This window comes from Mustelus asterias, chromosome 25, assembly GCF_964213995.1.
Source record: "Mustelus asterias chromosome 25, sMusAst1.hap1.1, whole genome shotgun sequence".
NCBI classification, from domain to species: domain Eukaryota; kingdom Metazoa; phylum Chordata; class Chondrichthyes; order Carcharhiniformes; family Triakidae; genus Mustelus; species Mustelus asterias.
The window spans coordinates 20,658,952-20,685,042 of NC_135825.1; the positions used below are offsets into that span (position 1 = coordinate 20,658,952).

General features: G+C 41.9%; 1 protein-coding gene across 3 annotated transcripts; it reads right to left on the reverse strand.

Moving 5' to 3' along the window:
- Positions 1 to 1,714: 1,714 nt before the first annotated feature.
- Positions 1,715 to 24,963, reverse strand: LOC144511846 (uncharacterized). Of its 3 annotated transcripts, none has more exons than XM_078242216.1 (4): positions 24,876 to 24,963; positions 21,298 to 21,478; positions 9,418 to 9,622; positions 1,715 to 4,119 (listed from the first exon to the last, which is right to left on the reverse strand). In XM_078242216.1, the coding sequence occupies exons 2-4, from the start codon at positions 21,400 to 21,402 to the stop codon at positions 2,702 to 2,704; spliced, it is 1,728 nt and encodes a 575-aa protein (XP_078098342.1). In that variant the 5' UTR covers positions 21,403 to 21,478; positions 24,876 to 24,963; the 3' UTR covers positions 1,715 to 2,701. The 3 variants fall into 3 exon arrangements, with proteins under 3 accessions (XP_078098342.1, XP_078098341.1, XP_078098343.1); XM_078242215.1 differs by lacking the exon at positions 24,876 to 24,963 and adding an exon at positions 24,560 to 24,741; XM_078242217.1 differs by lacking the exon at positions 24,876 to 24,963 and adding an exon at positions 23,476 to 23,551.
- Between the last annotated feature and the right edge of the window lie 1,128 nt (positions 24,964 to 26,091).

Consider the following 26,091-nt stretch of genomic DNA (forward strand, 5'->3'; position numbering starts at 1 on the left):
ATGACTGGATGAAGAAAGACGAGCTGAGTGGGGGTTGAGAATTGCATCATCCTCTCAGGTTCCTGCCTTGTTATCCCTCACCCAGGGCGATGTCCGATACTTATGGAATTAACACCATAACCACCCTGGGATTTCCAAGATGAAAATGCTAGCCAGGAGCTGGTTTGGTGGCCAGGCCGACATTACCGACTTAGTCAAACATTGAGAGCTATGCCAAGAGAATCAAAAGCTCTTCCCCCTGCCCCACCTCCTCAAGATCCATGGGAGTTGCCTGGTGGGCCCTGGTGCAATTGCATGTAGACTTTGCAGGGCCTTTTTTGGGCTTCATGTTCCAGATCATGGTCAATGCGCATTCCAAATGCTGGGAGATACATCGTGTGGATCCACCACTTCCCAAGCTCCCATTGAGAAACTATGACAAAGTTGCTGCACGCCCCAGGGGATACCCGATGTCCTGGTGTCTGACAAGGGCACTGCCTTTACTAGCACCAAGTTTCACACCTTCATGCTTTCCAGCGGAATCAAAACACATTTGGACAGCTCCCTATCACCCGTCATCAAACGGGTTGGCTGAATGGGCAGTGCAGATCCTTAAGCTCAACATGGAGAAGCAACCTGCAGTGTCCATAGGGACCAAACTGGCGTGATTTTTATTCGACTACAGGGCTATCCCCCTCAGAATGACAGGAATCACGCCAGTGGAATTGTTAATGGGATGGAGGCTTCAGACAAGATTAAGTTTACTTTTCCTAAACCCGGCTGGGAGGGAGGAGCCCCAACAACAGACCTAGAAGAACAACTGCGATTCTTCTGATGGTTCTGCAAGGACAGATACACACCATTCAAAACTGGTGACCCAGTCCACGTGAGGAACTTCGAGGACAGCCCCAGTTGGGTCCCCAAGATTATAGCAGAAAAAGCAGGGCCCATGTCCTATAATGTCTCAGTGCAGGGCAAGATTGTCAGAAAACACCTGGACCATTTCCGGAGGAGGGAGCCTGTGCCATTACAGACCTCGTTACCGGCCATGGGGTTGGCCACTGCCAGCACCAAACCACACATGGAGGTCAACCCCATGCCTGCCACTCCGGGTAATGAAGATAGCGACTACAACATGGAAGCAGAAGAGATCGACATCTCTACTGAAGCGAGACCTCAAGAAGAGCCAGAGTTGGTGGCTTTGCGGTGCTTTCTTCGAAAGCGAAGGTCTCCCATTTGTTTCACACCCCTTGATCCAGTCCTGCCCCCAACCACTTCAGGCTGATCGGAGTGGGGGAGAAATGGACTTGAGGGGGGGGGGGGGGGGGGGACACACACGTTATGATGGCCAAGGGGGATCATCAATGCATCTCCTCGTGCACCTCATTGAAAGAGCCCCTTATTGGAAGAGTGGAGGCTCAACCAATAGGGAAGGAGCAATGGGGGGGTTTAAAACGAGCTGGCTCCACTCAGACCAGCAGTCGATGGTCTTGGAATTGATCTGTTCTCTATAGCTGTTGAATAGCATTCAGTTATCACTGCAAATAAAAGGGTGATTGGTGACGGAAGACTGGCCTCGGTAGGATTATTACACACAGCATTCCTCCTTTTACCCTCTGCAAAATTCAGATAATTCAACCTGCAATGCTTTGCACCACTTTGCCAGTAAATTTAACAATGAATAGTTTAATACTTGGAACATACCCATTCTAAAAGACTTACATATTAGTGTTTTGGAAAATAATATTTTTTATTATTCAACATTTGTTGTTAGTAATTCATAAGCACATAGGTGAATTAATAATCCATTTACAAACATTTAACTAAAGTCTGAATACATGCGAGGTTTGATGATTATAATTACTTAAGCCAGAAGTAAAGCCAACTTTTAAAATAGGTGTACCAGGACATCATATGGAATTCATTACAAAATTGCGAAGTAAAGTAGGATGTTTGCTGGAAATTTAATGAGATGCCAAAACAAGTATTTATGTGGAAAATTTTACTAATGAAATAATTCAGATTGCATTGTATTATAATACATTTAAAGTATCAGAGTTAAAACAACGTTTGCAATAAAAACTACAATTCCTTCCATAGTTTAAGTCACCGTTCAAAAAGAGAATGATTGAGATTGTCATTTCTAACGCAAGCCACATTCAGACAGAGGTCTTTCGTCATACGCAGGCAATTCGCAATTGTTATCAAATGGAGTAAATAGGCAGTCATCATAAACAGAATTGCTGATCAAGTTTCATTTGTTCTTGCTGTGCCACATGAAGAGCCTTGTGGCGCACCACGTGTGTGCGGCAGAGTTGGGGGTGGGGCAGGAAGAGTCCAACCGGGGACAGCACTTGGGGGAGCCCGCCCCAGGACGAATCACATTGAAAACTGAATGAGGCAGAAAGGGGAGCGGCTTTGTGCACCAGGCATTCAGCGATCATACCCCACCAAATGAATTGAGGTTACAGGTGGCAAAACTACAGCTGTTATATTCATTTAACTAATTGCACAAAAATAAGACTGCACATTTTAGATTGACATCATTCACCAAGTTCGACTTGTACAGTTTCACGCTGGAGATTTCAGCATAGTTTCTCTATGGCTTCGTGTATATTATGGCAGTTACGTTATTGTCCACTCTAAGAAAAATTGCTTCCAGCATGCCAGCGGAACTGCCTCGAGTCCATGGGATCCTGTGCAGTCTTCCAAAAGTTATTTTTTATTCTTGGAGAAGGCCAAGCTTTTTCAATGCTTCTCTGCGGTCTTTACTGGTTGGCCCTTGTGGTGCAACATGCACATTAAGTCCCTTCGGTGGAGTTTTCTGAAATTTGGCCGAAATATTTATCGTTACTGGAAAGTGCTTCCTTCCTGGTTTATCAGGCGATACAGCCTCTAATGTCGACCCGTGCCTGTCAGACAAATCTTTTTCTGAGCATATTGACATAGGTCTGGGCTTATTGTATTTGTTCAGACCAGGAGCAGCCGCAGCAGCGGTTGGCGCAGTACGAGAATACAAAGTGGGCTGGCTATTGTCACTAGCTGTGCCAAACCGCTTTAAGCTACTGGCCTTTGTGGCACCCAACTGCCACTGTGCCGGGTTCATATTTTTAGCTTGTCCTTCACTTACATTTGTTGTTTTTCTGGCAATAGGGAGTGTGTTGCTCATGCCAGGATTAAGAGCAGTGGTGCCCGAGACGTTTTGGGCAGACCCTATCTTCACAGCTGGAGGAACCGCTATGTCGGGTGTGGTAAACCTTTTTAAGCTGCTCGATTTTGTTGAACCCAAATGCCATTGTGCTTTGTTCATGTTCCCGGTAAACATATGTGCCGGCTTATTTGCAGTGGCATTCGTGCCAGGGTCTACAGAAACGGCAGCTGAATGGTTCAAAGGAGGGCCAATTATAATAGTTGGATGTTTCAAGTGGTTTGTTTTGGTGTCCTTCCCCATCACTTCTAGTTGGTTGGTCTTGATTTCATTATCCACTGTGACTGCCTGACTGTTGGACGCTGACTCCGTTTGAGAACTCGGAGCATTGTTTTTCTGGCCATCAGGTTCTGACCGCAAGCCTAGTTTGGCCAAAGCTTCCATTCGGATCTGTTGTGGATCTTCTTCAGTGCTGCTATCCCTCGATAGATTATACCCATTGCTTCGTGGAGCACCTTTTGGTATTTTATTCTGAAAGTTTGTACTCGATACCATAGGACCATCGTTCTTCTGGAAGTTTCTCAGGATGATGTTGGATGGCAGTTTCCGGGGTTTAGGGGCAGTGGGAGGACCTGGTCTGGCCTTCTCATCTTTGGGTTCCACCAGCTGATGCTGAAAGGGTGCAGTATGGGACCTCTGTCTAGTATCCCCCGAGAGAATATGACTTCTGCTGGATTCCGATACCCGACTGGATAGTGTGCTTTTGCTTTCAGTGCTGAGTTTTGGGCTGTATTTAGGCAGAGTATTTGCTCCAGTTTTAGCTCGTGCCATCTGTGGGGATGTGGAATCAATGTGGTGCTTATGGCTGTTTGGTGAAACGGCCCGTGGGATTTGAAGTGTTCCAGATTTTGCTCGCACTATCTGTGGGGATGTGGAGGCAGAGCTGCTCTTGTTATTTGGTGAAATTGCCCGTGGGACTTTCCCATCAAGTTCTATTAAGGAACAAAAACACAAAAATAAATTAGCAGTGCCACAATAATTAAAAGGGAATCAAAATAGATTCAGCAATTCTTCAAAAGAAAATACAAAGCGAGATGGAAATGCGACAACAATTTCAAATATCTACCACGATTTGGACAACTACTGGAAGTTTAGCACAGTCAAACATTTTATTCCTCATCCCTATGGAGTTACTGAGACAGATAACATCCTGTTACATAAAAGGGCAGGGACATTATACCTTGCAATTCACCATATTTAGAGCGGCATGGTGGCACAGTGGTTAGCACTGTTGCCTCACAGGGCCAGGAACCCAGGTTCTATTCCTGGCTTGGGTCACTGTCTATGCGGAGTTTGCACGTTCTCCCCGTATCTGCATGGGTTTCCTCCCATAGTCTGAAAGATGTGCTGGTTAGGTGCATTGGCCATGCTAAATTCTCCCTCAGTGTACCGGAGTATGCGGACTAGGGGATTTTCACAGTAACTTCGTTGCAGTGTTAATGTAAGCCTACTTGTGACACTAATAAATAAACTTTAAAATTAAATGGCTGCTGAACAGCAGCAATGTTTTATCCAGCCTGCCTTTAATGTTTATTTACAACCGTTACACTTTGGCTTTAAGGCCACTTCGGTTTCAATCGATAGAAGATTGAAGGGGATTGCAAATTCCAGCTGAGTGAGAATAAACCAAAAATGAACTTTTTCTAAAAACACTTGTTTTTGAGATCGAAATATGATGCCCCCAACACAATGATTAAAATTGTACACATAGACAAGTCAATCTGAACTGATCGCAATTAATTGATTACTGGTAAAGTTTTGAGATTGTTATCCTCTTTTGTCTTTTTTTCCCCCCATCGCTTTAGATTGTTAATTTATGCAAAATTGCATTCATTTCACATTAAAAATAGACACTGTTGTTCAATTATATAATTACTCCTCAACATAAATTGGGATTGAAATAGCAAGAAAATAAATCAATATGCCTACTGCTTTTATTTAAACAGGAAAGGTTTAGATAAGAAGTACAGCAGAAAGCAGAAGCAGTTGGCGGTAATGTTACAGGCACATTTGGAGATGTAGGGCTGTGGGAAAAGACAGAAGGACTCTCATATTGATGGGAAGTGGAGAAGGATTGTTTCTCGGTCTTTTGGCAAGATTTGATTTGATTTATTGTCACGTACTGGGATAGTGAAAAGCACTGTTTCTTGCGCATTATACAAGCAAAACATACCATTCATAAAGTACATAGGGAGAAGGAAAGGAGACGGTGCAGAATATTGTATTGCAGTTACAGGTAGGGTGAAGAAAAAAGATCAGCTTAATGTGTGATAGGACCATTCAAAAGTCTGATGGCAGCAGGGAAGAAGCTGTTCTCGAGTCAGTTGGTATGCGTTTCAGGCTTTTGCACCTTTTTCCTTATGGAAGAAGGTGGAGGAAGGTACGTTCAGGGTGCATGGGGTCCTTGATTGTGCTGGCTGCTTTTCCGGGGCAAAAGGAAGTGTAGATGGAGTCAATGGATGGGAGGCTGGTTTGTGTGATGGACTGGGCTACATTCACAACCCTTTGTAGTTTCTTGCGGTCTTAGTCAGAGCAGGAGCCATGCCAAGCTGCGATACATCCAGATAGGATGTAAAAATTGGTGAGTCGTAGTGGATCAAGCATCAGATCAATCCCAAGATCAGGTGCCTCATCTTGTCAGCCTTTCTTGTGGGGACAATGAATTGAATTCAATTTGAATTTGGTTTTTGGCACAAGGAGATGGATTCAGGTTTACTCTGCGCATTGGCTTTGTAACTAAGATTGGTGAAACTTTAAGAATAGGAGGAAAAATAATTTTGTAAAAAAGGAGACGGGGAGAAGTATATATAAAAAAAATCAGAAGAACAAATTTGGAGGTTTGGTAACAAAAAGGAAATGCACTTAGACAAGACTGACATCCCAAAGTGCCTTCACAGCAAATTACTTCAATTGGAGTCTGCCATCCTGACCCAGTACGGCCTAAATGTGGCTCCAAACCACATCAATGTGGTTAATTCTTGACTGCCTTCTGAAAAAGCCAAGCTAGTCACTCAGTTGTGTCAAACTGCTAAAGAAAAATTAAGGAACAAAACCAGATGGATCATCTGGTAAGGGATTTCTTTTTTTAAATAAAGCACACCATTTCTTGTTGGCCTTGCAAAGTCGTCCTCATTAACAACAGGATTCCCTCCAAAGTGATGTGCGGCATTACCACAGTACTAAACGGGATAGATTCAGAACAAATCTTGCTGTTCAAACCCGAACATCCAGAAAGTATTTGACTACAATCTGTAACCACATGGCCCGGCAGACCCCAGACATTACCATTAAGCTAGGGGAACTAGTTAAACCAGAGTTGGAGAGCATGTCAGGAGCAGCACCATGCATACCTAACAATAAGGCAGTAACCTGGTGAAGCTACAATACAGGACGTGTATGTATAAAAGCAGAGTACCATTCTGCATACAGAGCTAAGTGATCCCACAACCATAGAATCACGGTCCTGTCACATGCAGGCAAGAATGGTGGAGGACAATTAAATAATAACTTGAAGACAAAGCTTAACAATTAATCCCATTCTCAAAGACAGCAGAGCCCAGTCTGGCAGTTCCAAAGACAAGGCATATGCATTTGGCGCCATCTCCAAACAGAAATGCTGAGTAGATAATCCATCTTTTGAGGGACCCAGCACCACAGATGCCAGTCTTTATATGGCTGAAGACAGTGGATTCAAAACCTATGGGCGCTGACAACATCCTGACTATAGTACTGAAGACCTGGGTTCCGAAACAAGCGGTGTACATAGTAAAGCTACAACATTGGCACCATTCATGACTCCTCATGGTTCACGATACTAAAGCAATCCATTTCCATATGCAGCAAGATAAGGACAACATTCGGGCTTGGGCTGATAAGTGGCAAGTAACATTCATACCTCACAAGTACCAGGTAATGACCATCTCCAAGAGAGAATCTACCCATCTTCCCTTGACATCCAACAGCATTATCATTGCTGAATTCCCCACAATCAACCAGAAACTGGGTTGAACAGCCATACAAATACTATGGCTACAAGAGTAAATCAGAGCCTGGGAATTCTGTGATGAATAAACTCACTGCCTGACTCCACAAAGTCTGTCAACCATCTAAAAAGGTTCAAATTAAGAATGCGATTGAACATTTTCCAATGGCCTTGTGGATGTGGCTCCAACAACACAAGAAACTCATCATCATCCAGGACAAAGCAGCTCATTTGATTAGTTGCATTATTCAACACCTTAAACATTCTCTTCTTCCACCACCAACACATATTGGCAGCAGTGCACACCAGACGTAAGATGCACTGCAGTAACTTAACAGGTCTCCTGTGACAGCATCGTCCAAATCCTGACATTTAGCACTTAGAACAAGGATGTGGAGATGCTGGCGTTGGACTGAGGTGGGCACAGTGAGTCACTTGATGAAGGAGCAGCGCTCCGAAAGCTCGTGATTCCAAATAAACCTGTTGCCCTTTAACCTGGTGCTGTGAGACTTCTTACATAAAACAAGGGCAGCGGACATATGTGAACACACGCGTCTGTAAATTCCCTTCCAAGCCACAACATCCTGATTTAGAAGCACAATTGCCATTCCTTTACTGTTATAGAACCCCCTTCCAAACAGCACAGTACAGCTATACCATATAGACTGCAGCAGTTCAATAAGCTGGTCTTGCCAATTCATTCCATGAATGGATGAATAAAACATTTTGAAGTGCAGTTACTGTGGCAACATAGGAAATCTGCATAGCAAGCTCCCACAAACAGCAATGAGATGCTCACATAATCTGCATTAGTGATGGCCAAGATAGTGAGTAGAACTCCCCTTCTCCGAGTCATGGGATTGTTTACATCCACCTATGAGGGCAGACAGACCCTCAATTTAACATCTCATTCAAAAAAAACAGCACACCTTTGCAACACTCTGTCAGTATCCGACTGGAATGTTAGCCTAGATACTGGAGTGGGACTTGAACCCGCAATCTTCTGACTCAAAGGCAACTAATTTATAGCGAGCAGACAATTTACAGTGAACAGGCAAGGTCTAAGTTAAAGCTGAAGGTAGAAGCAAACTGTGGGTCTGCTTCAGGGGAGGGAGTTGCTTATAAGACTTTGAATTTCAAGAGGTTGAGTGGTTAAGACACTCACTGAGGGAATGCAAGGCCACAAATGTCAGTGAGAAAAAAGACCAAGGATGAAGCCATGGAGAATAGATTGCAACGATAAATGGTCAAAAACCTGCAAGAGAAATAGGGTTTTCTTTGCCGCATTGAAGGCAATGGTAAATGTTATAATTGAGTCACTATCATGCGAGAACTGAAATTTGTCAAAACCAAAGCATCGGGTCTAAAAGGAAGTTGCAAAATGGAATCATCAGCAGATGAGGAACTGTGCTGGATGATGAGTCATTATGTTAAAATAGAATATTAGTCAAGGAGCAGAATCTTTATGGAGGAGGGGGGAAGCCGGGAATCCACTAACAGTAACAAATGCAATATCAAAAGTAATTATTTTATAGCATATTTTATTTCCCTTTGGGTTATTCAAGTTGGCTGCTTCAGCTATTGCACCAGAAGCAAAAATATCCTGGAAGAATGCATTCATCTGTGCCACGCCTATTGCGTAGCTTAAAAAAAAAAATCACAATGTTTACAATTATCAGGTGTTAGTGCCCCAGGGCACAGGATCCAGATCAAGTTATTTTATACCACAGATTTAGGAATCTGAAATGCAAAAAGGAGGCCATTCAGCCCATTGGGACTTTATCATCCTTTGCTAGAGCAATCCAAATCTAATTCCACTGGCCTGCTTTCTTCCAGAATTCTGTGCATCTTCCTTCATTTCAAATATACTTTTAGCCACATTTTTTTAATTAATTAACGGGATGTGGGTGCCACTGGCTGGGTCAACATTTATTGCCCATTCCTAACTGCCTCCCATTTCAGAGGGCATTTGAGAGTCAAACATATTGCTGTGGATCTGGAGTCACATATAGGCCGGACCAAGTAAGGACAGCAGATTTCCTTCCCGAAAGGACGACAATCGACAATGGTTTCATGGTCATCATTAGACATTTAATTCCAGATTTTAACTGAATTTAAATTGCTGCCATGAACGAGTAACCAGATCTTGGCCTGGGTCTCTCGATTACTAAGCAAGTGACAAGAACACTGCCTCCCCACATTGAAGATGTGTAAAAATTTACTTCAAAATCAATCTCCAGAGTCTTACCTGCATTTTGACTATATGCCAATTCATGATCTGGCACGGTAGATTTCTCAAACATGTTCCCAATTTTGGTGGATTGTTCAGTTTGCTCCAATTCATCAGTGGAAACCCCAGTGTTTTCTTCAGTATCCAATGAATCGATTGTTTCTTCAAGAAACATGAGACATTCCCGCTCTGCTTCCGAGAGATAGTCCAAGCGCTCATCATTCTGTTGAAAGAAATCAGTGCAAACATTTAGCTCCATTGTGCTCTGTAAGAGAGAGCCAAATGCACCAGGAATGTTGTTTCACCAAGTTTGAAATTCGAGAATCAGGAATCAAAACCACCAATCCTCACAAAACGAGCTTTATGAATGGCTGCTATTCACAAGACAAGCAAGTTGACCTCTGCTCATCACAAAGGACCTCCATGTTTTAACAGCAACAACTCTCAAACACAAATGTTCTCCTTCGACACAAAACTTATCCAAATTGGAAGGAATGAAAAACTTTATTACTGATCTCTAATGATTTGTCTTGGTGAATTATTTTAATTCTACATCCATTCTGTCTTGGTGGATTGTCTTAATTCCACAGCTATTCTTTACACCAATGGCCTGAATTCCGCTCGAAGGAAAGGACAAACACATCTTGCATTCCACCTCCTCTGAGCCATAATGGTTTAAAATTGGTCCAATCTAGCAGCAGAGTAAACCCAAGCATCCAGAGTGTTTGGTGGCCCTAAAAACATGTTGCCACGTGTTGATGGCATTAATCAATGCCTCCACCTCAATGATCATTAGAAGTTGAAGGTGTCAAGACTTTTTAGAAACAGCATCTTAATTATTTCGGAATGGAGAATTTGAAGCCTCATACTTTATATCCCTGTACATATATTCACTGGTCATCGTAATTTGTGCAGTCAAAGCTGATCAAATACCATTTAGCGATGGAAATTCTCTCTTGTAAATATGGAAAATAAGAGAATTCCTTTAGAAGAATTTTGTCAAGGGAAAAGTTGAGCAAGATGTTACAGCCATTATGACACAGCTTAGATTTGATACACCAGTTGGTCTTTCCCTGCCCATCAAATTTTGCATTTTGTAATTCCCTAATTCATTAGCTTGCATCCCTGATGTAAATTACCCCTACCATCCACCCCGCTCCCCACCCTCCCCCAAACGCCAATTCTACCAGGATCAATGCTGACATCAAAACGTAGTGGGTCAGATCTCAAACAATGACGAGACACAGTACAGGAAAGAGATAGAGAATCTGGTGAACTGGTGCGATAACAATAATCTCTCCCCCAATGTCAACAAAACGAAGGAGACATCAACGGGGACGAAGTAGAATTGGTTGAGAGCTTCAGGTTTCTAGCTGTTCAGATCACCAACAACCTGTCCTGGTCACCCCATACCGACACTATAGTTAAGAAAGCCCACCAACGCCTCTACTTTCTCAGAAGACTAAGAATATTTGGCATGTCTGCTGCGACTCTCACCAACTTTGACAGATGCACCATAGAAAGCATTCTTTCTGATTGTATCACAGCTTGGTATGGCTCCTGCTCTGCCCAAGACCGTGAGAAATTACAAAGGATCGTGAAAAAGTCCAGTCCATCACGCACACCAGCCTCCCACCCATTGACACTGTCTGTACTTCCCACTGCCTCGGAAAAGCAGCCAGCATAATTAAGGACACTATGCAGCCCCCACCTTCTTCCGTCAGGAAAAAACAATAGTCTGAGGACACGTACCAACCGACTCAAGAACAACAACTTCCCTGCTGCCATCAGACTTTTGAATGGGTCTACCTTGCATGAAGTTGCTCTTTCTCTACCCCCAGCTATGACTGTAAAACTACATTCTGCACTCTTTCCTTTCTTTCTCTATGTCCATATGCTTTGTTTGTATAGCAAGAAACAATACTTTTCACTGTATACTAATACATATGACAAAAATAAATCAAAATCAAAACCAATGGGAAAGCACCCAAGCTGCTCACAAATCCCAAAGAAAGTATAAAATAACAATGCTATTGAGGTGTTCATAGACTTAGCCTAAGGGAGAAGGGAAAATGAGCGCATTACCATTGGTGCAAAACTAGTTTTATTTCACAACAACAATAAACTGGGTCCATCTCCACAAAGTGAAGTAACAGTTTCTTCCCAGATTAGAGAGTCACACCATTTTGTTTTGACAGCACATGAAGTACAAGTGTAATGTGGAGTCAAACTTGATAAGTAAATATTTAAACATCTATGTCAAACAGCTTTGCCTATTCCTTGTATCTGGGGATGTACAGATCTCACTCCCAATTAATACTCCAGGTTAGCAGATTAAACATGGATGGTGCCTTATTAGAATTTGACCTCCAGTTACCAATCTCAGATTGATAGCTCCAGCATTATGAGCTCCTTTTCCAAGGGCCCCATCACCCTCTATCCCTGCAAACTGGTGAAAAGGGAATTTCCCCAAATGTCAACAAACCTAGTAAGGAAAAGGTAGCACTGACTAGACCCAACAATCTCACATGGACCAAAGTATTTGCCTGCTAGTTACTGGAAACAATTATCACCATCATAATAAATAATACCTGCAAATTAAATATTCTCTTCAATGCTGCAAAACAGTATGTGCATACCACCTGAAACAGAAGCTTCTTCACCCTTTGCAAAATATTCATTTTTGCTTCAGAAATTCTTAACTCTAAGTGGCTTAACAAAGAACTCTGCTGCCAGTTGGCAACAGGAAGACAAGATGTGGAGATGTCGGCGTTGGACTGGGGTAAACACGGTATGAGTTTTAACAACACCAGGTTAAAGTCCAACAGATTTATCTGGTAGCACTAATGGCATTTGTGACCAAATAAACCTGTTGGACTTTAACCTGGTGTTGTTAAAACTCTAACAGGAAGACAAGCCAGTTGCTTGCAAATGCAGAAGAGTGGACCCTTAAGGGCTTCCTGGAGATACTGTTAAAGCTTACCATGTTCAGATTGATAGTTTGAGGATGACAAACAGAAAAGACACACAGCACCTGACAGAAAGGCATTTTTGAAAGTCGGCATTGAGACTCCCACATGGTGCGCTGCCCGCCCTCCCCGTCCCCCATGCTGCTGAAGACAGTTTAAACAAAATTGGAGGAGTTGAGGGGGAAGGCAGGCACCAGTGTATGGAAAACAGAAGGGAGTTAAGAGTGTTGGATAGTATCAGAGGAGTACCATAGTAGATAGGAGCACACTATAAAAGGATTATGAGGAATACAAGAGCAGGTTTTAAAGATCACTTATGTACGTAAAGGCACAAAATGCAGTGATTAAGATTGGTGAGCTACAGGCACAAATAGCCATTTCCGAATATGATGCAACAGCAATCAACAGAATTGTGGCTTAAAATGGTGAGGATTGGATGCAGATAAAGTGTCCAGAAAAAAGATAAGGAAGGGAAGAAAATGAGATGGGGTAGTGAGTTGATCTGGGAAAATACAGTAAATGTTGGAAAAAGGTTATCCTTGAGGGTCAAAGACTGAATCTATTTGGTTAGTGTCGAGAAGCAAAAAAAGGTAGGAGCACACTATTGGAAGTATTTTACACATCTCCAAATAGTCAGGCCTATTTTACAGGGAAATCACAGATGAGGCAGAATTACAGTGCAGAAGGAGGCCATTCACCCATCAAGTATGCACTGACTCTCCAAAAGAGCACCTCACTCAGGCCTACACACCGCCCCCCCCCCCCCCCCCCCCATCCCTATGCATTTACCCTGGTTAATCCATCTAACCTACGCACCTTTGGGCACCAAGGGGCAACTATAGAGTAGTGAGTTTGAGGGGCTTTAATGACCCAAATTTCAATTTGGAAGATGTTTGAATAAAAGGTAAGCAGGGGGAGGAATTCCTGAAATGTACTCAGGGGAAATTCTCAGTCCCATTAGAAAGGACGCATTGCTGAATCGTGAGTTGGGTAATGAGCTTGGAAAATTTGGGTAAGAGAGCAATCGCCGTTCAGTTTAGATGACAATAGGAAAGAACAAGAATTGATCTAAAGGACAGCTTCTAAATTAGAAGGGGACAAACGTCAGTGGGATGAGAGAGGATCTAACCTAGATAAAACAGAAGCACAAACCAACAAGAAAAACTGTAATGGAATTGAAAGTGAGGTTTAAGGGGATGATATTTCAGGTACAGGCTAGATAATTCCAACAAGAGGGAAAGGCAGGAGAACTAAAGCCAGGGGTCCTTGGATGACAAGATAGAAAGAAAATGTGAAACTAAAAAAGTTTCATGATGCATGTCCATGGAATTCTTCAAGTGAGAACAGGATGGCCCAGTGGTACAGTGGTCATCACTGCTGCCTCACAGCTCCAAGGATGCAGGTTCAATTCTGGCCTTATATTAAATCGTCGACTTCATAAATAGAAGTGTGTGTGGAGTTTGCATGTTCTGTGTTTGCGTGGGTTTCCTCTGGGTGCTCCAGTTTCTTCCCACAGTCCAAAGATGTGCAGGTTAGACCAATTGGCCATGCTAAGTTGCCCCATAGTGTCCCAAGATTTCCAGGTTTGATGGATTAGCCATGGTAAATGCGCGGGGTTACAAGGATAGGGCAGGGGAGAGAGCCTGGGTAAGATATTCGGTCAGAGAGCTGGTGCAGACTCGAGAGGCCAAATGTACTGTAAGGATTCTATGAAAAGAATTAGTTCAAATATAATAGGCTGAGAGAAGAGAAGCAGAAAATACGACTGGCAAAGAGAGAATGTGAGAATAGAATGGTGGTTAACATAAAAAAGGGACTCAACATTTGTCTACCAGCTTGTGATTAAGGAGGTAGTGAGAAGTCAATGAGGGACAGAGCTCGATTAAATGCTTGGAGTAGCAGGGAAGTCTTACTTTGTAAATACTGACATAAATTATTCATTAACCAAGAGGATGCTGACACAATGGTTAGCACTGCTATCTCACAGCATCAGGGACCAGGATACAATTCTTGCCTTAGATGACTATCTGTGTGGAGTTTTCACATTCTCCGTGGATTTCCTCTGGGTGCTCCGGTTTCTTCCCACAGTCCAAAGATGTGGGCATTAGGTGGACTGGCCATACTAAATTGCCCCTTAGTGTCAGGGGGGCTAGGGTAACTACTTGGGGTTATGGGGATAGGGCCTGGGTGGGATTGTTGTCGTGCAGGCTCGATGGGCTGAAAGGCCTCCTTTTGCTCTGTCGAGATTCTATGAAACATTTAACTCTATGAAAATATTGGTCAAAGTGGAATGAAAATTAATATGTAGGATGTATTGGAAAGGTTAACAATGCAGAGGAGTGGACAGGTTCCCTGGTCTAGGTGGCTTGTATCCAGGCTGCTAAAGGAAGTGGGGATGGAGATAGCAAGTCAAGCCAATCTTCCCCAAATACAGGGAGGTACTTGGATTTTTGGAAGCGCCAGGACACATTGAGGGGCATTTGCAGAGCATATTGGACTTCGTAAATAGGAGGAGGAGTTCAAAAGCAGGGAAGTTTTATTGGATCTTTATGCAGCTCCTGTTATAGGCCACAACTAGAGTATTGTGTGCAGTTCTGGCCACGACTCAGGATGTAAGTGTCCATGAGAGGGTGCAGAGGAGATTTACCAGAATGATTCATGGGTTAAGAGACTTTAGTGACAAGGCTAGGCTGGAGAAGCTGCAATTATTTTCCATGGGGCAAAAGGAGGTAAGCAGAGATTTGAATGTGTTACACAAGATTATGGCCGGTTTAAATTAAAGGTAGACAAAGAAAAGCTGTTCCCATTAGCTGATGGTACAAGAGACAAAGGGATTGGGGGCATAGATTTAAGGCTTTGGGTGAGATGTGAGGAGGAAGAACGCTTTTTAATGCAACAAATCCCAATGACCCAGAACTCACTGCATATGCGGGAGTCTATTAACAACTTCAAAAGTAAAGTGGAAGAGCACTTGAAGGAAATAAACCAGCAGGACTACAGAGGGAGAGCAGGGGAAATGGGAAAACGGACTAACTGGATTGCCCTCCTTCTGTGACCGTGCTGATTTATCAGTCTTTATGTGATGTCCCAGTAATCTTCAGTAAAATAAACACAAATTTATTTTGTTAAAACTTCAGCCACTGAAATCCAGCAATGATTCCAGGATTTGAATACATTCTTTGATGAAAGAGAGGCAGGAATCTTCTGTAGTTGCACATAATAGTCTGCAGCTAATGGTGGCTCAGCAGGTGAAGCAGTGCCTCAGTTAGAATTGTCACAAACATTCCTAATCTAAACAGTTTAACAACCATATTTTGTTTCAATAGTTAAGCTTTGTTAACAATTAATAAAAATGCAAAAGAACATTAAAGTTTAAATCTATCTGCAGCAGCATTAAAACTAAAGATATTACACAAGCAAGGAGGACTTGGTAGCCATGGTAACAAAATATTTTGGTTAGACAATTTCAGATTGCTTAAAGTGACAAGAATACAAATGGAAAAAGGCTACAGTCTCAGCCAATGACAACTTTACATGTGACCTTAAATAAAAGGGGTTTTCATCTTGGGCTTTGAGAAGCAAATAGGAATTGGAGTTAGCCCTCAGCCCCTCACGCCTGTTCAACAATCAATTAACTCTATTTACCTGCTCTGAAGCCATATCACTTACTACTCCTGCCTAACAAACACTTACCAATCTCAATTTTGACATTTTAAGTGTTCTAGGCTCAACAGCACCGTTTTCTTTTGGCGTGGCGTGGCGGGGTGGGGGGCGGGGGGGGGGGTGAATGGATGGGGGGGAGGAGGGGGGGAATGGGGGAGGGGGTGAAAGAGTGTGATAGCTTCAGTGGTTAGGTGCATTGGCCATGGTAAATTCTCTTTCAGCGTACCCGCACAGGCGCCGGAGTGTGGCAACTAGGAGTTTTTCATAGTTTCATTGCAGCATTCACAGAATCCTACAGTGCAGAAGGAGGCCATTCGACCCATCAAGTCTACACCGACTACAGTCCCACACAGGCCCTATGCCTATAACCCCATACATTTGCCCTAGCTAGTCCCCCCTGATACTAAAGGGGCAACTTGACATGGCCAATCCACCTAACCTTCACATCTTTGGACTGTGGGAGGAAACCAGAGCACCCGGAGGAAACCCACGCAGACACGGGGAGAATGTGCAAACTCCATACTGACATTGACCCAAGCCAGGCTGTGTTGATGTAAGCCTACTTGTGATACTAATAAATAAACTTTAAGCAAGACTACCATTAGCATGAAGAAGCGCTTTCTGATTTCATTCCTGAATGGTCCAGTTCTGATGAGATTATGTCCCCTTGATTTCTGTAGCACTTCTCCACTCCACAAAGGAAGAAATTACAACCATCCGTCAAACCTTTCATTCTTAAAACACCATAAATTAGCCCATCCCCAGTCTTCTACATAAGTTTCTCTATGCAGTATTCCCCTCTCGTGGTATGAAAACAACAAGTGTTTAATTGTGGGTGCAGCATGCAATGTATACATATCTCACTGATCAAAAAGATTAGTTTAGCATGATTCCTGACCAGATCAAAGGAGTGTGACTCAACACTTTAGTTTATTCCTTCTATTTTGTCCAAGTATAACCTAACTAAAACGCTCATTCCAGAACCTATGGGTGCATGGTTTGACATTTAACATTTTACCACTAAACCTGTTCTAAATACAATTTTCTCAGTGTCACGCCTTAAGACTTAGCCCCAGCTCCACGGATTTGGGGCAGTATTGGGAATTTGTTACCAAATGATCGATGCACACTGCTGTGACTTTGAGTCAACAATTTTATAAATGATATTCTATTCCCCACAGTAGAAACAGACAAGCGTAGGCTGTTTGAAAATTAATCCCCAGTGGCACAGTAAAATGCAAAAAGCTAGTGCAATTCAGGTGGGCGGCGGAATTTTATGCTACTGAATTCTCCAAGTAGAACTTGCAAATGTAAATGCGGGCTGGTGCACGCTATTAGTTATTGCAATGAACATAAAGCGTAATCTGAAAAAAAAACTGACCCAGCAGGTGAACAGAGGTGAAACAGAGTTAATCTGCAAATGTGAATTCTAACTACAATTACCAGTTTCTGTGATCTGAAAGGTCATTAGAAACAGGTTTCTCTACATTCTTAGAGTGAAAATAATTGCCAATGAAATGGACAGGATGTTTGAATATCTTGAATATAAACATACAGAAATAAAATACGAACAGGGTTCCATTTTTAAACTTAGTTAGGAATATCGTCACAAAAGTAACCACACCAACCCCCACCGTAACCAAGGGGAAACCTATGCCTTCTCAGACATTCTGTCTCACACACTGATTTGCTATGATAAATCGCACAGCATAGGAGCTCATTCAGCCCTTCAATCTTGTGCTGGTTCGTCCAAGAGCCACCCAATTAGTCCTACTGTTTTGGCACAAAACCAAAACAATATTCACTGATTTAACCTTTTGGACAGAAATACTCGTTGTACTTGAAATCCACAACCATCGTCATAATATATACACAAAAATGTGGTCTAGCAATGAGCCAAAATAAAAACCACAGAAAACACGACTCCAGGGAGACTTTTGAAGCGACTCTTTTTGCTCCAATTTGAATTAATAATACATATAGATTTTGGAAATACCAAAGGGATGGAATATGGATTTCATTAGTAGAAAGTCTAAAGTCCAAACTTTTGTACTTAAATTCCAGCATTTTATATACTTTAAGAAATGTTCCATCAAATGTGTTCAGATGCAATTCATATGATGTATGGATCCTGGCTTATAAACTGTCAAACCTGGCCAATAGTGTTACATCAGAAGTTATATAGTGATTGAAAATGATGCCCCATCACATATTGATTGAAAGTTTATATAATTAAAATACAAGTATTTCCAGTCAAATTTCCTATAACATTCAAGAGAGGCAACAAGCTACAATCCATATGGGAGGATGGCTAGTTTACCCTTTGATCAACAAAAGATGACCATCCATTTCCTGGCTACTTCCACTCTGTTCTGGAACTGTTCATTGGAAAGTTTGCAAAGAGCAGCCTAACAATGACTTCCACGTAATGTTCTGATTTACCTTCTTCCCTCCCTTCAAATGGGGAGGCCTACCTTCTGCTCAGTGTCACTGCAGTACAGGAAAGAGAGAGAGAGAATCTGGTGAAATGGTGCGACGAGAATAATCTCTCCCTCAACATCAGTAAAATGAAGGAGATAGTCATTGACTTCAGGTAGTGTAGAGGAGGACATGCCCCTGCCTACATCAATGGGGATGAAGTGGAAATGGTCGAGAGCTTCAAGTCTCCAGCTGTCCAGATCACCAACAACCTGCTCTGGTTCCTCCATGCCAACGCTATAGTTAAAGCCCACCAGTGCCTCTACTTTCTTAGGAGGCTAAGGAAATTTGGCATGTCTGCCTCGATTCTCAGCAATTTTTACAAATGCACCATAGAAAGCATCCATTCTGGATGTATCACAGCTTGATATGGCTCCTGCTCTGACCAAGACCACAAGAAACTATGAAGGGTTGTGAACGTAGCCCAGTCCAATATGCAAATACATCCATTGACTCTGTCTACACTTCCCCCTGCCTCGGGAAAGCAGCCAGCATAATCAAGGACCCCATGCACCCCGGACATTCTCTCTTCCACCATCTTCCATCAGGAAAAAGATACAAAAGTCTGGCGATCATGCATCAACCGACTCAAGAATAGTTCTTCCCTGCTGCCATCAGATTTTTGAATGGACCTACCTTATATTAAGTTGATCCTTCACTATACCCTAGCTATGACTGTAAAACTACATTCTGCACCCTCTCCTTTCCTTCTCCCCTATGTACTCTACGAACGGCATGCTTTGTCTTTATAACACGCAAGAAACAACACTTTTCACTGTATATCAATACATGTAACAATAATAAATCAATAAATGCCAAGGTCAACTTGGTGGACGGGGAAAATTAGAAGAATTTGAAGCATCGCCCCTCACTTAATGAAATTGTGAAGTGGCTCTGCAGTGCAGCATTGTGTGAAATCTAGTGCTGATGAAATACTCAAGACTTGTCTTTCCCCCTAATGAGATATGTAGGTGGTGATGAGTTACGCAACTAACCTAGTCAGAACTTGGAAGCTGTAAACCATAAAAGTAAATTTGAAACCTGTTATGGATATCAAAAAAAACCTTTCCCTGTCCTTTACATAAGTAGTTGTTGGCCAATGCAATGTATTTATTGAATTGATTGAACAGTATTAAGCCTTTCTAAAAACATTTACTACGTTGCCTTGAGTGATCCTCAATGCAATTGCAAAGTAAAACATCATAGATAGGAAATAAGCATCCTCAGAGAAAATAATTAAATTCAGTGAAAAGTTTCATTCACTAATCACATTGGTTTAAATTCAATGAATCCAGAAATTGGGAGCAGTTGCACTTTGTTAAAAAATTCACTGCAGTCAAAATACATTTAGATTTCATTTATTAACCAAAATGATTTTGAAGGCATAATTTGTTTAATAACACAGGGAGATGACTCATTCTATCAATCATCAATGCATGGCGACAGGATTGGACGATTCAGACTTTACTAGGAAAATGGACAGCTCACTGATAGGGTCGTAAAGAGTGCCTTTGGTACATTGGCCTTTATAAATCGGAGTATCGAGTATAAAAGTTGGAGTGTTATGGTAAGGTTATATAAGGCATTGGTGAGGCCGAGTTTGGAGTATTGTGTACAGTTTTGGTCACCTAGTTACAGGAAGGATGTAAATAAGATTGAAAGAGTGCAGAGAAGGTTCACAAGGATGTTGCCGGGACTTGAGAAGCTGAGTTACAGAGAGAGATTGAATAGGTTGGGACTTTATTCCCTGGAGCGTAGAAGATTGAGGGGAGATTTGATAGAGGTGTATAAGATTTTGATGGGTATAGATAGAGTGAATGCAAGCAGGCTTTTTCCGCTGAGGCTAGGGGAGAAAAAAACCAGAGGGCATGGGTTAAGGGTGAAAGGAGAAAAGTTTAAAAGGAATATTAGGGGGGGCTTCTTCACGCAGAGAGTGGTGGGAGTGTGGAATGAGCTGCCGGATAAAGTGGTAAATGCGGGGTCACTTTTAACATTTAAGAAAAACTTGGACGGGTTCATGGATGAGAGGGGTGTGGAGGGATATGGTCCAAGTGCAGGTCAGTGGGACTAGGCATAAAATGGTTCGGCACAGACAAGAAGGGCCAAAAGGCCTGTTTCTGAGCTGTAATTTTCTATGGTTCTATGGTTCTAACATCCTGTAATTGTGCATAGATGAATCCTTTGATTTCACCCCATATTTGCATGAATGTATTCTAAATTCTGAAAAAAATCATAAAGTCAGAGCTTTACAGCACAGAAAGAGGCTTCTTTGGCCCATCATGTCTGCGCCAACCAGCCATCAAGCATCCATCTATTCTAATCCCATTTTCCAGCACTTGGTCCATAGCCTTGTAAAAGTTGGCATTTCAAGTGCTCATCTAAATGCTTCTTAAATGTTACCAGAGTTCCTACTTCCAACACCCTTTCAGGCAGTGAGTTCCAGATTCCCATCAACCTGCGGATGAAAAATTGTTACCTCAAATCCCCTCTAAATCGCCTGCCCCTTACCTTAAATCTATGTCCCCTGGTTATTTCATCCTATCTACTATATCTAAATGGTCAAGAGATTTTTTGCCACTGACAAAGATTAATCAGAAATTCCATTCTTTTAAAATTAGATAAAGTATATTACCAAAAAACTACCAAAGAAAATATTAGTAAGAATTGTTCAGTCTGGTGTGTGATTTTTTAAAAAAAATCATTACATTGACAGCATCTGATTAACTTGTCTTCTTTATTTAATCACCAACCCAACTTGCCACATCTAACTAAAATATGAATGACTTACAAAAGCAGAGTTACTGCTTGTTATTTTGTTGCGGCTTCCGGCAATACTGACACTGGCAATGGAATCCATCGGAGATTGTCTGGCCCACGTATCACTTGTGGGCATCGCACTGGGGCCTTCTTCTTGGGTTGAGTTCGGACAATGGTGTAAATTAGGAAGAAGCAGAAAATTCCAATAGTGTCTGCAATCAGAGAAAAGCAGTTAGCAAACATGATAATGCTATTCCTTGTAAAGTTAGATTACATTGTGTCACAATACACTCCATATAAAGAAAACACTTTACTTAAAACTTTCTGCAAAAAAAGCCAACATAACACCATGGGATGAACATATCTCCTCTATGGCTATTGCACAGTAAATCTGGTGTTACCCTGTTCTACAGGATTATGGTGTGGTAAACCACATGATACATCGTTTACTGAAGGAATGAACCTAACAGCGTCTGCCATTATTTAAAATTGTGCGTGTAATCTTGTCAATATATCATGCTACAAACTGCAGGAAGTGCAAGCAAGAATGGGGCAGTGAAGGGAACAGGACATCTCATCTTAATTGGAGTGAATGAGTGTGAAATAAGCAGGACAAGAATTAGCAAGGAAATGTAAATTAGAATGGGTGAACTCAATTCCCAATCGTGTATACAAAGAAAAATAACAGCAGGAAAGAGACAAAGAAGAAAGAAATGAAAAAAGTTGCATTTCCTACACTAAAAAGAACAAGTAAAACTAGAAGAAGGAATGAGACTCCGCAACTGAAATCGTCAGTGCCAAAAAGTTGACAGTCACCAACAACTGGCACATTCTTTAAAGAATCAAAGCTTAAATTTAGTATAAAAGCAAAACACTGCAGATGCTGGAATTTGAAATTAAAAAAAGTGGTGGAAATATTCAGTAGGTCTGGCAGCAACTGTGGAGAGAGAAACAGAGTTAACATTGAGTTGAATATGACTTCCTTCAGAAGACTTCTTTTTAAAAGGAAGTGGACTGTTTGGGGTTAAGAGATTTATATTTGACTGAAGAGTTAACTGCTTCTTTCATCTCACAAGTTCTGCTAAAGATGCAAATATTACTAGCACTTTGCACTATTTAACTTTGTACGTGGAAACCTTATGACTCCAAAACAGCAGTACCTCAAATCAAATCAGTTTTAAACAATCAGTGGTGAGCTTAGTTCATATATCATGCAAATTTAGCAGCTGCACAAGTTCAGTGCATTCAACGGGGAGCCAAAAAGCAATATGCCACTTCCCAATATCTCATCATACCTAATACATCAATGTGTTGCATAGGAGCATTATAAAATTAAGTTTGACATTAAGCCACACAAGGGGAGCTTCTTAAAAAAGAGGAACTTTGTAAGAGGAATGTGAAAGAGATAGTGAGGTTTAGAGGGGGAATTCCAGAGGTTAGAGCCTTTTTCAGCCACAAACGATTGAGCAATTAAAATGACAGACTATCAGAACAGCAACTTTTGGATTTCCGCATTTAATCGCACATCTGCACTTGTCTGAAGTTGTTGCAGCATTTGTGCATAAATAATTGAGACATTTATTTTGACAGCAAACTACGCACCAATACTTTATTCTGCTGAAAAGGGAAACCCTCTTTAAAAATCAGAGCCAAATTAAATAAACTTAGATGAGCAAATTATATAGATTTAAAAGTGTTCCTAAACGATAAATTACCTTTCACCTAAAAATACATTGTTACAGATGCAAATTGTGATATCTGGCATGTGATAGATGCCTGCTTGACATGAGGTTGAGAGTCAGACAGTGGCGCAGGTTAATGCAATTCCACCTTGCCATTCCAATGAACTTTCAAAGTAAGATAAAATTTAGTAAGCTTCGAATGTATGAAGGCCCTTTACCAATTGCATTAAAGTTTATTTAGGAAGACACTGTTCAGTGCATTAATTAAATTATGTTTGCAGAAATGTACATGAAGCCTGATCAATTAACCCTAAGAATTAAAATTTAATCAAAGTAACAGTATTTTTAAACAGTTTGAATACTACATTGTAATTTCCAAAATAAAAAATGACAATCCATGCAGAAAGGAACTCAGATAAAAAACAAACAATTCCCTAAATGTATTGCTTCACCAGGAAATAAAAAAACGATTACATAAGTATGTATTTAGAGAGAGAATGTTTCATGTGGGAGTTGCCGGTTATTACATTTGCTTTTAGTCCGAACTCTAATTCCAAAGTATGGTAAATGAATGCTTTCTTCGTGACGCGGGGTTCTTCAACTTGTCCATCCCAGGGCCAGATGTCACTCGTTTTTCTTTCAACCAACACCTCAACAACCGAAAGAGCAAACCATACTCAGGTATGTACTGAGGGAGACAGCATTGTATTTTTAAAAGCAAATAGGTGACGCAAACTATTGCTGCAATAGCAGGTTCGTCAGGCAGAGTGGCATTCGGTTAACCCATTCAGTCAGCTCATGTGATGTTATTGACATAGTAGGTGGGGATAAGATTCAGCTCATCAAAAACTATATTGTGCCCAGACGTAATATGCAAAATTACTTTACTGCACAGGATGTCTATTTAAAAAAAACTGGAAGAGCAAAGAATTGGAAAGGCATTGTTACATAGCTCTCTCACACACACGCATGGGCTTTAATACAGGGTGCTGGCCAATATCTTTGGCCACTTGGAGAAATTATTTAGGAACATTCCAGGCATTTCTCACCACCATCACTCAAACCTCAATAGAAAATAGAAACTCTTATTTTTAAAAAGAAAATAGCCAGCCACTCCTTGTGAAAGTAGGTGAACAAATTGCCGTCCTTTGTAGAGTGGTTCTGATCCAAATCAGTTAGAAAAGACTCCCGGATTCACTGAATTGGATTAATAGCTAACTCCCTACCCCCCCCCCCCCCCCAAGCAACCAGCTCCTGGACCAACAATCCCGGGAAAAGTTCTTCCAGGTCCAGCTCCTCCAACTGGGTTGGACCACGGCGAGTTTTCCTTGAATCAGCTAACACCAACCAGTCAAACACACAGCCCGGCTTATTTCGCAGCAGCCTGGGGTGCACTTTACTGAAGTTTACCGTTTTTAAAACGTGTTTGCCATTGTTACAAGCTGCATGCTGACAATGCTGTTCCCCGACGAGACCAAACTTCCACTCCCACCACCAGCCAACAGACTGATTATACTCTCACTCGGTTCCGATCTCAATCGACCAGCAGCTCGCTATTTTTTGTATCCCAAATGACATTGAAAAGGACCCCGGGTTTAATCATTCACTCACCTCAACGCAGCCAACTCCGATTAATCCAGTTGGGTTTTGACAGAACCCAGTGACAATTGAAAATTGATTATTCTTTCTCTCTCTCCCGGCAAATGGTCCCGTTTACAGTGTGGCTGTTCGTTAGTATGTTTAGTGCTCTGCTAATCCTTCCCTTTTTAGGTTGAGATGCACTCTTCAGCGCCAGCCAATAAGCTTTGTCTCTGTCTTTTTACCTGGAGTGAACATACCAACCCCACCCCCTTCCCTCCTCTCCACACGTGACAAATCAGATTCCTTCATTTGTTTTAACCTATCGCTCAAATCCCCTCTCACTTACCCTGTGAGCCTTATCCATCCGATTTCATCTTCGTTCAACTGCTGACTGGATCAGAGTTTCTCCTAGCTTTCGATCAACCAGATGGACGGGAATGCTCCGCCTTTTTATAGTAAGAAGTTTAACACCACCAGGTTAAAGTCCAACAGGTTTATTTGGTAGCAAATGCCACTAGCTTTCGGAGCGCTGCCCCTTCATCAAGGGCGAAGGAGCAGCACGCTCCGAAAGCTACCAAATAAACCTGTTGGACTTTAACCTGGTGTTGTTAAACTTCTTACTGTGTTTACCCCAATCCAACGCCGGCATCTCCACATCATGACCGTCTTTTTATACCAGGGAATGTTCAATCAGATTTGGCACAGAATATGTTTTTTGTCACAAGTAGGCTTACGTTCACACTGCAATGAAGTTAGTGTGAAAATCCCCTCGTCATCACACTCCAGTGCCTATTCGGGCACACTGAGGGAGAATTTAACATGGCCAATGCACTTAACCAGCACATCTTTCGGACTGTGGGACGAAATCCGAGCACCCGGAGGAAACCCACGCAAACACGGAGAGAAAGTGCAGACTCTGCGCAAACAGTGACTCAAGAGGGGAATCGAACCCAGGTCTCTGGCAGAGAGACAGCAGTGCTAACCATTGTGCCACTCAAATGGCCAACCCATTTGTATGTTTTCTTTAATTAGTGAAATCCCAACCCCCCCCGCCCCCGCCCTCAGTACCTACCACTACGAACTATCCCCATTCTCAAAAGGATGTGAAACAAGATTAGAAGATTCCTAATGTTACTGGTAGTGTAACCTTTCCTTTGTTAATTAAATAGAGCAGGAACAAAAAGTTGATGCATATTTTCTTGAATTGAGTAACATAAAATCGGGATAGCAGCAGACCTTATGACCCTTGGAGGCTGCTACAGCATTCGATAAGATGATTGATCTGACCTTAGCTTTAACCCCACTTTGTAACTGGCTCCCAGAACATTTGATTCTCCTAGAGTTCAAAATTCAATCTGTGCCTTGAATAAATTCAACAATGGGTCTTCTGTTAACTTTCTCAGGTAAAGCATTCTAAAGAGTCACATCCCTTTGAGGGAAAAAAAATCCTTCTCGCCTCAGTCTTAAATGGGTGGCACTCCTCATTCTGAAGCTATAACCAGAGTTCTAGATTCCCAATCAGGAGAATCTATAGCATCTACCCTACGAGTCATCCCAATCTT